Consider the following 17,722-nt stretch of genomic DNA (forward strand, 5'->3'; position numbering starts at 1 on the left):
AAGGACCGCTACGAACCCTGTAAAAACTGTTTTAGACTTGTCTCTACTTTTTTGTCTTAATTTAACAATAAAATAGTCATTCCATTCACAAAGTTGTACACATAAATTACAGTTGCCATCTAGTTTGATTTTGTGCCAATATTTGGTGCTATGCAGCACCTTATTAACAGACAAAGAACTCGTGAACTATTACAAACAGCCACCGAAGTTTTAAGGAACAACAATATTCTTAAAAGTAATTTGTAGGTACATGCAAAAAACACGGGGGCTCTCAATCATATGTCCCAATGTAGTTGTACTTATATCCCATGATTTTACATTTATTTGATTCACACTATCAAAAATATTAAAATAACAACAACAAAATTTGTTCTTTAAAAATCGCACAATTTGATATATTAAAGTCAAATTTTCAGACAAAGTATTCTTGGTAAGATCAGCCCCCCCCCCCAATTTAACTGATGCAAAGTTAAAAACAATTATTAACTATTTGCTGTATGTGAGAAACATTCATCAAAAATTTGAAAAATCAAGATTGAATTCTGAAAGGGGAGGAATTCTGTGTAGGTGCAAATTCATGCGTAAATTGTTTGTAAATTTTAATTACTGAAATTTTTGTAAATAAGGCCATGACTGCAACTTACTTTATTCTAAAAGTTACCAAATACTATTCCAGAGTTACCAACTTTCCCACTTTTACCAAGACTCCCTAATTTCTCATTGCATCTCTATGTAGATCACCAGAACTCCCAATGTTTAATTTTTAGCCTTTACTCAGAAAAGTATTTTTAAGCAATAAATAAAATTTATTGAATGAGTGAAACTTGAATTGGGCAAATTCCATTTCCCCATCCCTAATGATTTTCAGAATAAATCGCAAATATGTATTTGTGTAAAAGTTCAACAAAAATGAATGTATAAAACGATTTTAAAATGCTTCAAGATCTGACACTAATAAAAATAAGATAAATAAAACACTCAAGTTATATATACCAAATAAATTTTTTCTGAACTGTACTACAGCACTCGAAAGTACTGATGAAAATTCTTACTTCTCGCAAATATTGAATAAAATTAAATGAAAATTTTAACATTAATTTACAATCTAATTATAATTCTCTTGCACTTTTCCAATCATATTTTCATAAGAACATAACAATATATATTAAGTTGGAAAAGATCATGCTATTTTCAAATACAATTTGAAAATTATACTTCTAAATCACATTCTAAAATAAGTAAAAAGAAAGCAATAATAGGAAGCAAATGCTAGTAGACACAGTACAATACAGTAGTAAAAGTCGTTAATCCGGACTCGTCGGGACTTCGGCGATTCCGGATTATAGATCATCAGTTTAAATCTCATAAGATGGCATGCAGAAATTCTAAAATTAAAAATATGAAACTGTAATTTATGAAATAAAGAACAATTATGATCTAAAGGGTATCAAAATTTTCAAAAAGAAAAAGTTTAATATTTATTTGTTTACTTTATTAAACATTTCTTTCAATGTAAGTTATTTAAGTTTTGCTTCGTTTCATGTGATAATACTTTCTCTTTAATTCTATTAAACAGATATAATTTCTTGTTCAGTTACAAAGTTCCGCTGTTCAAGTCCTATAATTGCTGTGTGGAGAATACTGACTAATTTGTCAATCGAAATTTTTTCGTTTTCAATAACCTCTGTGACTTTCTTCCCTATCGAAGCGAATTATAATGAGAAAGAACTTGTTTTAAATCATATCAAAGACTCGAGATGAAATACTACATTTGATAAGGAATTATAAGCCAAATAAAATAAAAACATCTGCTCTGAAGATAAGGATAGTGCTGACAGATCAACTTCCAATTCATTATGCGCGGGCCGCATCCCCCCTCGCCAAGCAGTGTGAAATTGATAAAACAGATTTCGGATTTCAAAACATACTTTCGCTTTAGATCCTTTACATATTAACAAATATATATCGGAAATTTTATTTGATATAATCGAAAGTTTAAGCTTACTTTTATAAAATTGCTCTTACAGTCTGCAAAAAATAATAAGCCGGATCCAATTCGAAAATTAAGGAACAACGCAATCATCAACATTAACTGAAATAGATAATTATTTAGCTTATACGTCCATTATACATAAAACACGCACGCGAAAACATATTCTGCACTTGCGCACACTCATATGCGCAGTCGTAAAAGGTCTTACGTGCACGCGTAAACGCCTGTGCGCATGTGTCAACGCGGTGCATGCACAAAAAGTTTTTAGTTTTGAGGTCCGTATTATAGATCATTCCGAATTAACGACTTTTGACTGTATATGAAAATACTGCACATTTTGCAAATTTATTAAAAAATCACAAAATTAAATACATCAGTACAAATCCTTTTATAACTATGCAACATAATTTTAAACAGAAATCTAAATATTTTGAAAGTTATCACCTATGAGGAATGTCAAGGCCTCCATCAACTGCTCCTTTCATAGCACCAAACACTCTTGCTCCTGTGGTGGTACGGGCAAGTCCTACATCCAAGTAACATCTAAATGCTCCAGGCTGTCCTTCAATGTCTTCAACAGTGAAATCCTCTCCATTTGCTACAACAACGCCTTCATAAATTGAGTCCATTTTGAATTTTTTGAGCAGCTAGAAAGAAAACTATTTATTTAAAAATGTTCACATACACATTGATAGAATTTATAACGAAGGCATAAAATTACTGGCGTGCATACTACCAATATTAACATGATAGTTCCATTTCAAATACTCTCCAACTCAGCAAATTTTGCTATTAAATATATAGAAATTATTTCCAAAGATTTCTTGAGCAATATATTAAAGAATAAAAAAGAAGAAACATTTAAGTTCGAAATCTGGGCTCGTTGGAACGTCACCGATTCCGGATTTTTCTGGATATTTTACATTATTAGTTTAAACCTAGTAAGACAGCATGTAGAAATTGTAAAACTAAAAATATGAAATAATGAAGTATTTATGAAGTAAAGGGTATCAAAATTTACAAAAAGCTTAATATTTATTTGTTTACTTTATTAAACATTCTTTCAATGCAAGTTGTTTACATTGCTTTGTTTTTTGTGCTAATACTTTCTCTTTAATTCTATAAACAGACATAATTTCTTGTTCAGTTCCACTGTTCAAGTCCTGTAATTGCTGTGTCGAGAATACAGACTAACTTGTCAATCGAAATTTTTTCATTTTCAATAAAATTTCTGTCACTTTCTTCACTATCGGAAGCAGTACATTGAAATATGCTTTCGCTTTGTAGATCCTTTGGCAGCTCCAGAATCGGAAACTCTTTTTGACGAGTTCAAGATTACTTTTTATAAAATTGCAGTCATAATAAGCCGGATCTAATTAGAAGACTAAGAAACAAAGCAATCTGCAACATTAACTGAAATAGATAATTAGATCATTTTAGCCTAGCTTATACCATTCGTTGTTATACATTAAGCACGCATGTGCATTATGCTCTTACGCATGCACAGAAAGTTTATTGCTTTGAGGTCTGGATTATAGACGTCCGGATTAAAGACTTTGTACTGTGGATATATATATAAAATTCCAAAGCATTACTAGTATAACTATAATAGGCATTTTTCTCCACTGAAGATTTGAGATTAGAATCTGTTGCAGGTAAATGAAAGAAAGAAATCTATTAATATTTTAGAATAAATTCAGCCATTTTATATTTACTTAGCAGCATACATAAGCAAAAAAAAAAAAAAAAAAAAAAAAAAAAAAAAAATACATGCACTAAATTTCGTGATAGTATGTCATCATACTGCTAGAATTAGTTTCAGAATTATGTCAGAGAAAATTGTCTAAATTTGAATGTATTATTGACTAACAATATTTTAGAGGAAAGAAAACAACATTAAATGATATGAATAACATTAAAATAAAGTTAATTACTTAAAAATTAAATTACAACAATCAATGATATGTTGGTGAATATAGTTATATTAAACGCGAACTGATTACTATTTTTTATTTTACTGTAAAATGAAAATGCATTTATTAAAAAGAAATAAAGACGTTTAAAAGATTTTGCGGTAAAATCATAGTCTATGCTACAGTCTTGGCACAATTTTGAAAATTGCTGCCAACACCAAAAATGACCCATTTACTGCCAACACCTTCTTAAACAGAGGAAGCATGTTGCTACTGATACTGTTGATAAATCCCATGTGTACTGTATATTGGATGTTAGAATTAAAGAATATGTATTGTTAAGATGGAAAACTTCTCCTCAACAGGGGAGGCTCCATCCCATCGTAGAGAAAAACAGCTGCGCGAAATATCTGACGCCAGTGTTTGAAGGTCACGAAGTACATAAAACGAATATCGTTTTAAATTTCTTTAATCTTTAAAGGAAAAGAAAATGTTTTTTCACTCAAGTAAATTAATGGATTAGTTATTTTGAGCAAAAATCTGAGTTTAAATTATCGCAAAAGTCAAAGAATGTTTCTTCTTAACATGTGCTCCTCAATTTCTTGTACACATCGCGGAGGGGGATATTATCGCTGCCAGGTTCTGGTGCCAAATCCCTTGGGAAGACTTCCACTCCACTTTCTAGAGGCGCAATAGCAAACTGGTATTACATTATATCTATGGAACCTTCCCTTCTTTACAACTGCACATGTGCATGCACGTCTCTCAAGTCTCGAGGTTAGTGGAAACTTGCCTTGCCTTTCTAAAAGACAATTTGATTGGAGATGCGATAATTGGCTCAATGCCAGCTGCCCAAATGATGCTCATGCGATACATAATTCGCCAATAAATGATCGCTGTATGACATTCCCCGACTCTTGCAGATTTTGACTATAATATTTAAATTACCTGACATTTTCTGGTTTTCTAATTAGCGTATTTAAATTACCTGACATTTTCTGGTTTTCTAATTAGCGTAAAATCCCCGTACTACAACAAAGCAGTACTGAGCAATGTTTCTTGCAGCGTGTAACTTTCCAACGAAGCTATTTTGAAAATGATACCACTGGCTTAATCTACGAATACAAATCATGTTTCATAAAAGCTGATCTCATTTATACCTCCCTGTCGTGCCTTACACAAAAACAAGCAAATCAAATGCCTCCAGTAATAATTTATGATTTCCTAGCACTTAATTTTTTTTTTTTTTTAAATTTGGCAGGACTAACTTTAAGTCTTCATTCCTCACATTCAATTAGATATAAATTAGAGAGATCAGATAATTTCCCTAACAAAATTAAAATATGAAGCTGAAAGGCACAAAAATGCTAGTTAGAGAATTTAGCTATTTTTAAAACATTATATGTAAGAAAAGAATATGTACATCAAAATTTTAACACTTAATTCCTTTTTCCTAAAAAGGCTTCTCTATCATCAAACTTCTTTTTAAATGAAAGATTTAAAGGCATGCAAAACAAAGTCCTAACTTAAATTTATAACAATAAATTTTTAACTCAAAGGCACATTAGCCCCGGAGGGTTATTAGTCTTGAAATGGCATTTTGCATCAAATTACTAAAAACGGCTATATCATTTTTCAAATTGTTGCTACCAAATGTTATCAGCATGTATTATATTAATATTAAAAAAATTAAATAATGAAGAATCTGCAGGAATGTTTCTCGCAATGTAAAAAAAAAAAAAAAAAAAAAAACCTCCATCCAAACATGGGTTCATGGATCTGGAATTCGTTTTATTTGCCATTTTATATTTCTTAACATTTAATGAATTTTTGATTAAGAAACTCAATGATTTCAAAGCAAAGCAGCAGCAATACACTGCGCAGAATGAAATATTTTTATCTGCAGTGCACGAGACTCTTTTTCCCCAAACGATTTAAAATGTATTCAGAAGAGATTTTTTTTGTGACATTAGTGCATACCTCACACAGCTCAAAAACAAGTAGCCTGAGAATATTAAATTTTACATACAGGACTGCTGTAATATGTAGTTGTGTACCTCCCTTTTTGGTTGCAATCGGCTGCACCAAAAATACACACACATATATATATATATATATATATATATATACCCACTCTGTTACTTGGCTTAGTGAGGTGTTTTTTTTTTTTTCATTCTTGTATGTTGGTAAATTTTGCATTTTTTTGCTTTAAAATGATTAAATTATGTTCTTACACTCATGTCCATAAATTAAGGATAATGCAAAATCAGGCAAAGGAAGAGTTAGAAGCAAAACAAATTTGACTTATTTGTGAAGCTTATTTATTAAACAAAAGGTAAAGAGCAAAAAAAGATGCTAGATGTTTGATATTATTAAAAAAATTAGCCATTTTTTCTCCCTGGAGCAAATTACAAAAAAATATTACATGGTTGGTATGATTGTTAATACATTGTATGTCTCCCAGACGATGCAATACAGTCCATACAACGCATAGGCATGCTGAGTATCAAATTATCGATCTGATCTTGGGGGATATTACACCACTCAAAAAGCAATGCTCTCCAAAATTAGACATGTAGGAGGAGGTTGACGGGCTGCAACTCGTTGGCCAAGCATGTCCCACACGTGCTCTACCGGATTCAAGTCCAGTGAGAATGCTGGCCAGTCCATAAGGGTGATATCCTCCGATTGAAAGCATTCACTTACGATGTTTGCACGGCGAGGACAGGTGGTGTCATCCATAAACACAGATTGTGCACCCATAGCATCCCGAAACGAACGTATATGTTGTTCCAGAATGACACCTCGATAGATTTGGCTTGTCATGGTTCCAATTTGAACATGCAAGGCAGTTCTGGAACCCAGAATAATTCCACCCCAAACAAGCACTCCTGCACCACTGTAACGGTGTCGTTCAATGATGTTTTCTTGGTAATAACAGGTACCTGGAGCTCTCCATATGAAAGTCTGGTGAGAATCAAGACTGCAAGCTAAACCTGGACTTGTCGGAAAACATCACACAAGCCCACTGTTGTGGTGTCAACAATGCATGCTCTCTACTCCAGGCTAACCACAGGCGACAGTGAGTTGCAGTAAATGGAACACATCTGATAGATCTACGAGCATATAGACCAATCTGCCCTAAGCGTCTGCCTTGAAATTGTCGTACCAGTGGCTGAAGAGAGCTGACGAGACAGGTCTGAGGCTGTGCTCCGCCTGTTTCTTTTGGCAATAACTGCCAAATACTGGTCCTCATTCAGCATTGTAACTCTGGGGCCACCTGTGCTGTAACGTCTACTCACATTACCATCATCTTGGAATCGTTGCCAAAGCCTGGAGATGACACTTTGGGCAATTCCAAGTTCGTATGATACTTCCAGTTAGGTACGCCCACATTCCAGACGGCCGATAATTCTACCACGTAAAAAATCATCCAAACGCGTCCTTTTTGTCACAACTATTCGGTTATTGCACTGAAATGCTTATAAAGCGCCTGCGAACAATTTGACTTCTTTGCCTGCATTCCTTATATATCACTCTCTTACAATCTCGTCATTGTGACATACCATCAGTGTCATATGGTTACTTCCTGAAATTTGCATATGATTCTTGAAGATGTGTGTAGTGATTTTACAGGTGATGTATTTATTTTAGAGTTCGATTTCCGCGTGACTCTGAATTATCCTTAATTTATGGACATGAGTGTATCTTATGGTTAAGGTTTTAATGCCTTTAGTTAATCTGCATGCAATAGGTGTAGAATTGTCAACAATTTAAAAGCTGTTTTAAGTGTGGCTAAGCCTAATTTTTGTTTACCACAGCAGCCATATTTGTTTACGTTTGAAAAGAGAATAGTGAATTCAGTTTCGGCATCTTTACTGTCTTTTTGCCAAGTGGGACTAAAAGGAAGCTTAGTTTTGTGCGCCGAAAAATCTGCCTAGTAGCCTGCTTGTTGAATTGTTAATTTTTGCATAGAAACTCTAATTGTAATAATTGTTTTTATTGTATTTGGTGTTTTATTTTTTTTTCTATATTTTTCAATTTTTAATGAAGATATTTTGAGGTTTTTATGTATTTTTTGTCTTATTGCAAACTGAGAACAGAAGTCAGTCAATGTGAAATATACCTCTAATGAAATTTGAGGAAATGAGTTTAAATGAAATGAAGCAAAAATGATTATAATTTAATATTCTGTATAGAGAAGTCGTGGTGTACACATCAGATTTTTTACACTAGGTAAATCCAAAATGGAAATGAAAACTTTATCAATACAAATATTGACTGATTAATGGTTAATTGAATCTTCATAGGAAGTTCTGTCAATACGTGCGGTATATTAAAAATAATTTAGATACAAAAAAATCTGATAAGAAAAATCATTAAAGGTGGGGCAAGAAATCTGCTCAATTTAAGTTTGAATAATTCAATAAATTTCCTTTATTGCTAAGTCTTTTTCTTGCTAAAGGCTAAAAATTAATAGCCGAGATAATTGGAAGCTACGATATACTATATTCTCAATACATATACAGAGTGAATCTGAAAAAGTACGCAAAACTTTAAAGACCCACCTCTATCAATCCAGCGTCATGGGAACTTTGCATCTAAAGTCTTCTGCATATCTAATTTGAAGTGTGCAGGTGCACCATGCTGTTGTAATCATACGCAGCACCTCTGACACCTCTCATAGGAATGTGTGATAAGATTTGCTGTTCAGATGGTGTAGCAGGAGGTATGGGTCAACCAAATGGTCATGGAGGATATCTCCCAAACATTTACGGAGAAACATCACTAGAACAGGTGAGGAGTATGGCATGCAGGTTCATAAATGCCCATGCGTGTGAGTTGTGGGTATTAAAAATATCTTTACAGGCAAAAAAGCACTCGTCCATAAACAGAACAAGCACGCTGAAATCCAGCCGCTTTGCATTCTGATGGAAGTACCAACGTGTGAAATCGACACATGGCTTATAGTCCGCTGGTAACAATGCTTATACCTTCTGTGTACAACAGGGATGCATTCCTTCCTCATGTAGCACACAGCAAACTGTTATTTGGGACACGTTTAGAGAGCACGGGACGCTGCTCGCGTGCTACATGCAGGTTGAGTTTTCGCCCTACACAAGTCTTCAAGTTGAGGTGTGCTGACTCTCCTTCCGATCTGGAGAGCATCTGATAAGAAACTGATTCTGGTAAAGTATTGGTAGCTCAATTGCATTCCCACTTTCTACACTGCAAAGGAAATGCATACTGGCCACTTTTTTGTTCATATAACTTCGCAGGCATCCTCTCAGAAATTCACAAAAGAAAATGCCACTGAGTGCCAGGGCAGACCCTTTTGCTTATCTTGTTCCAATGCTGTCAATGTGGACAGACCAATGCTTGTCTTGTGCATTCTACGAATACTGCTGTCTTCTATCAACCCCCTAAAGTTTTGCCCACTTATTCGGATTCACCTGTATCTGATAAAATCTTTATTCCTCCTATATTAAAAAAAAAAAAAAATAAATAAATAAAGCAATTTTGTAATTCTAACTCTGAATATGAAAAAAACTGAGTCAACTTAAGACCGATTTCCTGCATAAGTAGTCAAAGCTGGAAATAAAGAGAGGGAAGGATTAAAATTTATTTAGAATTGAAACTGCCTCAAACCGGATGAAACTTTGGGGTTATTTTAAAGATTAAACTTCAATGAAATACATACACATCCACTATACTTGAAAAAATCCTAATTAATGTTTTCTGCAGTATTTCCTGTTATAAGCATTTCCACTTATAATATTTACCAAACAACCTTAATATTCTCTGCTAATTACTCCACTTCAAAATCAAAAGAGGAAAATGAAGTGGGTATACCATTTCTGAGTGAAATGAAAAAGATAAGAACCAAATGTAACTCATAAGTGTACATGAACCAATGTACTTTACCTACTATTAGTATAATTCTTACGCATAACAATATAATTTCCTTTATCACTGTTAATTTTAGTCTTTAATAATTCACCGTCTTTGTATATTGCTACACATCCTCTTCCACGGGTAAAAGCAATATTCCTTATTAACTATGTAATTAAAAAAATCTGAAATATAAGTCTTATGAATAAAGTACTACTTTTCTGCAAATGAAACATCACATTTTAACATAGTGTCAACTAAAAATTCTTCTAAGAAAAATTTATACATATAATCAACTTACTCTTCTTGCAAGCAGCAATCCAGTACAATATGCAGCTGCATAATTGGTCAACCCGACCTTGATGCCATATCGTGGTAGTTCATGTGCATAGGCAGCACACACTATACAATCTCCTTCAATTCTGGCATACGCTATCTGATTAAGAAAGAATAAATTACTAGCATTTCAATAAGAATATAATTATATACATTGCAGTTTCTAGAAAAGTATATACACGTGACAGTCAGACATAACATTTCAGAAAAAAATGAATTTTACAAATCTAGTTATTTATGATACAAAAGAAACATACAACCACATTTTTAACAGTACTTATATTCTACTTTTTTGAAACCAAACACATTATGGTAGACTTAGTAGCACAACAAAAATTTCTTAACCTTCTGGAAGGCAACGTCTATCTACAGAGTTACATAAGCAAAATTTATATTCTCATTCACAATAGGTTTAAACTTACTTAAAGTGTGATTACAGAATAGGTCAAATGATCTAAAATAATATAGTTTTACCCCTCTATAATAAGGCAATAAAGAAATAAAACATAATTTGAATTAATTCATTAAATGAGTAGCAATAACACAATGGCACTGTTCCCAAATGGTCAAAGTCAGAAAACTGATATATAAGTATCTAAAACAGTCACAACTGACTAGTTTTTATAAGGCCAGACCTTAGATCGCAATGCATCGATATTTATAAGTTGCCAAATAATACATAACAAACAAACATTCACTTAATTAATATAACTATTTGCTTTTTTACGTATTTACATGTTTATTAAAATTTTAATTTCATTCCTTGCAGCAATGGCACAAAGAATTAATTAAATTTGCATTAAAATTTAATTTATTATTTTGAAACAATATTTACGTGTTAACATTTCAATTCTTGTCAAGGCAAACTAATACTAATTTATAAGTCAAACAACAAAAATCATGATTATATTATCAAAGGACTAGTTTCGATGGTTTTACCGAACCATCATCCTGAGCTGCAATAGCACAAATGAACGAGATAAGATAAGAAAGCCTGGTCATGAGATAAGCCACTGGTGCCATCAGTTGATGATCGTGGCTGATATCTACATGACTTTTTATGAATCAAAATTGTTTGATACTTTAAACTTCTTGGTATGGTTCTACTACATAAACAATACTTTTACCCTGTTCAAAGATAATAAAGATGATTTAAATAAAGTTCTTTCAATTTTATTTAAATCATTTGAATCAACAATGAATTTCATGGACCTTGCTATTCAGTTCACTTTTGAACATTAGACTTGCAATTCTCTTCCGTTTCTCGGCATTCTGGTTACACGTAACACATCCAACTTCAATACCATGGTTTACAGTAAACCTCCATCTGGTAGCCTTCCACCACACTTCAAATCATGTCATCCGACTAAACAAAAGTTAGCTTCATTTTATTCCTATGTTTTCTGAGCTCTTCAAAGTTTGCTCCTCCAAACTATCCCTTGATGAAACTAAATTATTTAAAAGCAATAGCTACTGACAGGGGCTTTTCACCCAACATTATTAACCCGTGAGTACGTGGGGGGTAGATACCCGGGTGCATATTCTTTGTCCTTTATCTCAAAACCTCTTTCCTGGGAATGGGCAAAACCTTTTGTAGCTCAATTCAAGGTCACATTTATGAAGCTGGGAAATCTGTGGAGTGATTCTTTGAATACTTTTCTAGGAATTGTACTGTTTGGGTATGTGATACCCGCACGCCTCCCAGATTTTCACCCTTACTTTCTTACTTAGTCAGCATGGCACGGCATCTAAGTTATGATAAAGAAATGGAAAAGGTTGAGAAATATGCTAGAAACCATTTCAACAGATGATGAAACGTTTAGAAGAGGAGGAAGAAGTAATAGATGAAGAACACAACAGCAATTATAATTCCTTAACACACAGTGGCACAGCCGCTGAATTAAATCAATGAAACGATGAAAATTATGTTGGTAAAAATGGCTTGGTATGGAAGAAAAACGAATTCCAAACTAATGTTAGGTCTAGTTCTAAAAACATTATCTTTAAAATTCTAGGAAATACAGGTTATTCGAAAGTGGAAGATTACTCAAATCAACGGCGGCAGCAAATCATGCTCCCTTTGAAACTAAAAGAAAAAATAATTTCAGGACATTGCAACATGGAACCACCATCTAAAAAGATGAAAAACGTTTACAGAAGATGCGCTGAGTGCCATAAAAACAAGGACAGAAAGACACGATTTCTGTGCAAGAAATGTAATATCAGTATTTGTATAGAGCATGTGTTCAGTATGCCAGAGATGTGCAAAATAATTGCATGTTAAGTACTTAATTTATTAAATTCTTTAAAATATTACAAAGTTCGTTGTTTTTTTATGTTAATTCACATTTATACTCATATTTATATTAGTCATGTAATTTAAAACGTATTAATTGCTTTCGGGTATGACATACCCAGTGCGCCTTCGTGTTCATAATTTTGGCACGCATGCTCGCGGGTTAATCATGCAGTTAAAAAATTCTCATATCAACACACCAAAAGGCACACTCTTGTTTTAGAAGATTATAAAAATTCTGTTGTCATTCCCTTCTTTCCATCAATTAGCTATAAAGTTGCACGTATTTTTCAGAAATTTAACTTTTGGGTCATTTATTCTCCCATCAATAAAATTCAGAGTTCCATACTCAAGGACGCCACTCCGGATATGAACCCGTGGGTATTTACAGGATTCCTTGCCAGTGTGGCTTAATTTACATTGGCCAAGCTAAGAGTCCCTTAAAATTTCACGTTAAGGAACATGAGGCATATGTTAGAAAAAAGGAAAAACAGAAGTCTGTTGCCAAAATTATTCAAAAAACATCTTACATTGATGAACTGGATTTTCTAGAGGCATTTCACATTCAAGAAAAATCTTTGTTCTAGTTAATGACCCTAATTCCAATCCATCTTTATCTTCAGCCTTTACAGAAATTACGTTTTAGTTCTGGTTTCAACAACAGATGGTGCCAGTGGCTCTTCTGTCCAGGCTCTCTTATCTCATTCATTTGCGCTTTTGCAGTTGAGGATGATGGCTCGGTAAAACCATGGAAACTAGTCTTGTGAAAATTTGAAAATATAACGCTGATTTTTGTTGTTTGACCTCTATGCGGCGAAAAAGCGCTACGCAGTTAGTTATTTTAGAATGCGCTCGTGTTACAAAGTACGCGTAAGGTCAGACTACGTACGTTCACACCCATGGAGCAACAGACACACTGAAACTCGCAGCTCGGTTTTCGAGACAAATGAACGCAGCTTTTTTGCATCGCATAGCAGTCAAATGGTTAATATTTGTTCGGCCTGTTACTGTATGGAAATTAATACTGTTTTCACAAAGATAAAAGCAGATGAAGTGGTTGCTCTGCTACTCAATATACACTCATATATGGGCCACATGATCAGTAACTTCCCTTTCAAATTAGTGGGAAAATTTAATCTGGCATAGCTTCTGAATATAATTACTAATTTCAAGGTTTATCAAACAAAAATCCATTTTCAAAAGCAAAAATTTTGAAGGTATTTTCAATGACAACTGATTTCAAATAATTGAGTGCATGAGAAAAGCATATTCTGAAGAACATACTTTGAGAGTGTGATATAGCATAAAAGCAAAAAAGATACCATTTACTGCATAGCAACTTGGCATGACTTAGCATGGGGAGAACAACAGAAAAAGTTTATAATAAACGCTAGTGACGAAATTAAATTCGCTGTAGATACGGATATCAAGGAAAGTAATTCTCAAAATTAAACCGCATCAAATCAAAATTCTTAATTTTAAACCTTGCATTGTTATGTTTAACTTCACGTTTAGGCTTTTTCAGATCACCTTTCTCAATTTCGAACTTTCTTTCAGTCATTTCCAACATTTTCTCTGACATTCAGCTCAGATTTTTTAAATCAATAATACAGGCTAATATTTCGACAGTTCATGCCATTTTCATCTGTTTATCATTTCAACTACATAACAGTCCCCAGGGGAAAAATATACGCATGAAGTAACTACAGAAGCATTTCTCCATAATAGAACCAGCTGAACTGCCACCAAAATGGCAATAATAATTCTTTGCTGGCAATCTCATGAAATTTTCTACATGTAGTATTTTATCCAGAGGCCATGTCTTTTTTCTCATTCTGTTAATTATGTCATTACATTTTTGACAGACTTAGGTTTTATTTTTTACTTTAATTTCCTTCAATAACACTGAAATTGAAGTGCATTCATCCAACAAATATTACACATATCTCACACACTTGCCTACCATTTTGGTCTACAGCATTTAAAAAGATTATTGCAAAGTTTGTTTTGCTTTTGTTTGGGGAAGGATTCCGTTTCTGGAAACTGGCTGTGATTTTGCAGTCCTTTCGTAACAGTTAACTTCAGCATGATCAGCAAGAAATTTTGATATAGGCATCAGCTTTTCACTTAAACCCTCTCCCTAACTCGCTTGAATTACCTCAGAATGAGAAAACCATCAGGCAGTGATTATCTCAGTATTCTCAAACACTTAACTTATGATTAGTCTGGGCACTAGAACTAAATACCACCATCTTTCATTGCAAAGCATGTCCCCCCCCCATCAATGCAACTGCTAGAAATCAGTGCTATAAAAGAAATAACCAAAGAAATCTTCAACTACAGGATACTGAAGATAAGAAACTGCTTTAAGGAAAAGAATGGTTCTTGGAATGCAAATCATGGTAAGCTGGCTAGATTTTCAACTAATTATCCTTAATACCATCACTAAAAGGATTCCTGACCCAAAAGCTACAAACAAGTAATTCAGCCTGCACAGTATCTAGGCTATCAGAGTTTAAGGATGTTCTATCACATAAATAAATTTTTACAAAAGATCCATGTAAGTAAATTGAAATGGACTTAATCAGTTAAATATGGGATATTTCTGTTTACTTTTTAGCTGAATATTTTGGAAAAAACTTCACTTTTTTTTTTTTTTTTTTTGGTTTCTGTACAATATAAAGAGTACAGATAACTTTTCTGTACAAGACAAATTTATTATCTCGAATTTTGACTTCTACCAAGTTTTATACAGTAGATGATCACAGTTTAAAAAACTAATGTGCCTGAATGTTATATTAGCTCTGAAACTAAATTTGAAAAAGATAACGAGTATGCATTTCATCAATGCAAAACTTCTGGATTTGAAACGTAAAAAATCCTGAATTCTGCCTCTATCCAGACCACAATACAATCCTTAAAAATTACAAAATATTTAACAATGGCAGTATAAGTAGTACATGTACACTGCACAAAAAAAGAAATGGGACAGATCTATATCTCCCATTCTACTGAGGCAATTAATGAAATTCAAATTGCGTTTTTCATGTCTCAAAAATGAGACTTTATATAAATATATATAACATTGTTCTAATACAGGTATTTTGACATAAAATCGGACTCTTTCTGAAATGACATGCCAAATTTTTCCATATTTCGATTCTGCGACTAAAATGATGCATACATATTAAATGTAAACTTTGGTGCGAAATTTACAGACCAATTCAAAAACTTATCTTGGCGTATTTTTCTTAGTTTGCGACAAGTATAATTCACTTTGTGAACTTCTTAATTTATAGAAAGCTTTTTTCACTGCAGACGAAGAGAGGGGGAAGTCACCATTTATACTTTAAAAATAATTTTAACAAAGTACATAAATCACATTTGGCGTTACAATATGTAAATTCACGTATATCTTAGAAAACTTTGAGTAGGTGTGCCTAAAAACACATCTAATTTAAGATGATGTTAAAAAATTTTTAAATAAATCATAAAAAATGAGGGAATTTTATTTGGAATGAATGTAAATTTTGAAATGTGAAAAAAGAATAAGTTTAAAAAAAGAGACATAACAAATATATATACCGAAGTCAACTGACATTCAGGAGCTAAAATTTTGAAAGCTAATTTTTTAAAAACTATGCATGTGATTTTAGGAATCTTGGCAGTTTGGCATAATTTGAGTCATAGAATCGAAACATGGAAAAAAATTGGCATGTCATTTTGGAAAAGTCTGATTTTGTATCAAAATGCCCATATTAGAACAATGCTATATATAAATCTAATACATATTTTAAGTCGCACTTTCGAGACAGTAAAAATGCAATTTAAATTTTGTCAGAGATATATATATATATAACTGCCCTTTTTTTGTGCAGTGTACATAGACTATCAAACTGAACTAGCCATTTCCAAATCCTTACGATAAAAAAGTGATACTTATGTATTTTCCAGTAAGAGTGAAACTTGCTATTCAATGTAATTTAGTGCTGATAATGGATAAATGTGACACCACAAACACTCGTAAATCTTTGCTTTCATTTTATGTAGCACTGATTAATTATGAAAAGCCACTTTATTTTTAAAAAAGGGTATAAATTAAATGTTAACTGCTTTTTCTCCTGAATCTGAAAATGGGAATTTTTCGAGATTTGTCTTCTACAGAACCTCAAGCAGCGAGTTTTTTCTTCAGAGTTATAGAAACCTATCAGACAATTAAAAAAACATGTTAATGGATCACATAAGCTGCAACACGGGAAAATCTACTAAAAAGAGAATGCGGTTCAAGAGCTCAAAAATCGCAGCGTTGTAGAAATCGGTGAAAACCATTTTACAAAATGCACTTTTTATTTTTGTAGCAATGGCTATTTTGTGGATTTTGTAAAGGCTTTATTGTATTGTAAGAGTTCTACACAGAACAACATTTTATGTAAACAATTACATAAAAACGTAGCACTATGCATCACTATTTAGATTCATATTTAAATTAATGCAATTGCATATCTGTATAAAGTAGAAATTTAAGAAGAAAAATACAAGTGACAGGTAAACGTAATTGTCAAGTTTAATCCGTTTGTTAATTATGTCATTTCCACATTTTTATTGAATTTTTAGGTCATAAAAATCTGTGACATGCTAATAACTATCATCTTCACTCGCACTTTTATTGTAGACTTTTGCATACTATATAAATAACTAGTACCTTCTGATTACTTAAGTATGTACACTGAGGGGGAGAAGTAGAACGAGAGATGAAGAGGACAGTTTCATCTCTTGTTCTACTGGACCAATTGATGAAATTCAACTTGCATTTTTCATGTCTCGAAAGCACGACTTATAATATGTATTAGATTTATACATAGCTTTGTTCTAATATAAGTATTTTTACACTAAATTGGACCTTTTCTGAAATAACAACAATTTTTTTCCATCTTTCAATTATACGAGTTGTTTTACTTAGTAAAAATTGCACAAGTAGTTTTTAAGAAATTAGCTCTCAAAATCCTCAATGTTAATTGAATACGATATATATTTATTAATATCTATTTTTTATTAAACTTACTCAATTCCTTCTTCCAGAATTCGAAATTTACGTAAATAAAATTTGCCTATTTCTTATGATTTATTTTAAAAATTTGTATGTTTAAATAATTTTTATAAATTTTTCGAAAAAATTTTGAATCATAACCTTTAAAAATTTGCCATCATCTTAAGATGTATTTCTAAGCACACCTACAAAAAATTAAAGAGTTTTTATTCAGAATTTCCAGGGTTATATGTGAATTTACATAT

The 17,722-nt window shown here is 32.6% G+C and overlaps 1 protein-coding gene across 1 annotated transcript in view; it reads right to left on the reverse strand.

The window, feature by feature from the left end:
• Positions 1–17,722, reverse strand: part of RpL5 (ribosomal protein L5) — a 39,441-nt gene that overhangs the window by 9,203 nt on the left and 12,516 nt on the right. Inside the window, exons 4-5 of the mRNA XM_035368403.2 lie at positions 10,100–10,234; positions 2,438–2,640 (exon numbers count right to left, since the gene is read on the reverse strand). Coding sequence (XP_035224294.1) covers positions 2,438–2,640; positions 10,100–10,234 — 338 coding nt within the window. The remainder of the gene's footprint in view (positions 1–2,437; positions 2,641–10,099; positions 10,235–17,722) is intronic.

This window comes from Stegodyphus dumicola, chromosome 4, assembly GCF_044657685.1.
Source record: "Stegodyphus dumicola isolate Sdum_Otavi_A_Nest chromosome 4, ASM4465768v1".
NCBI lineage: Eukaryota > Metazoa > Arthropoda > Arachnida > Araneae > Eresidae > Stegodyphus > Stegodyphus dumicola.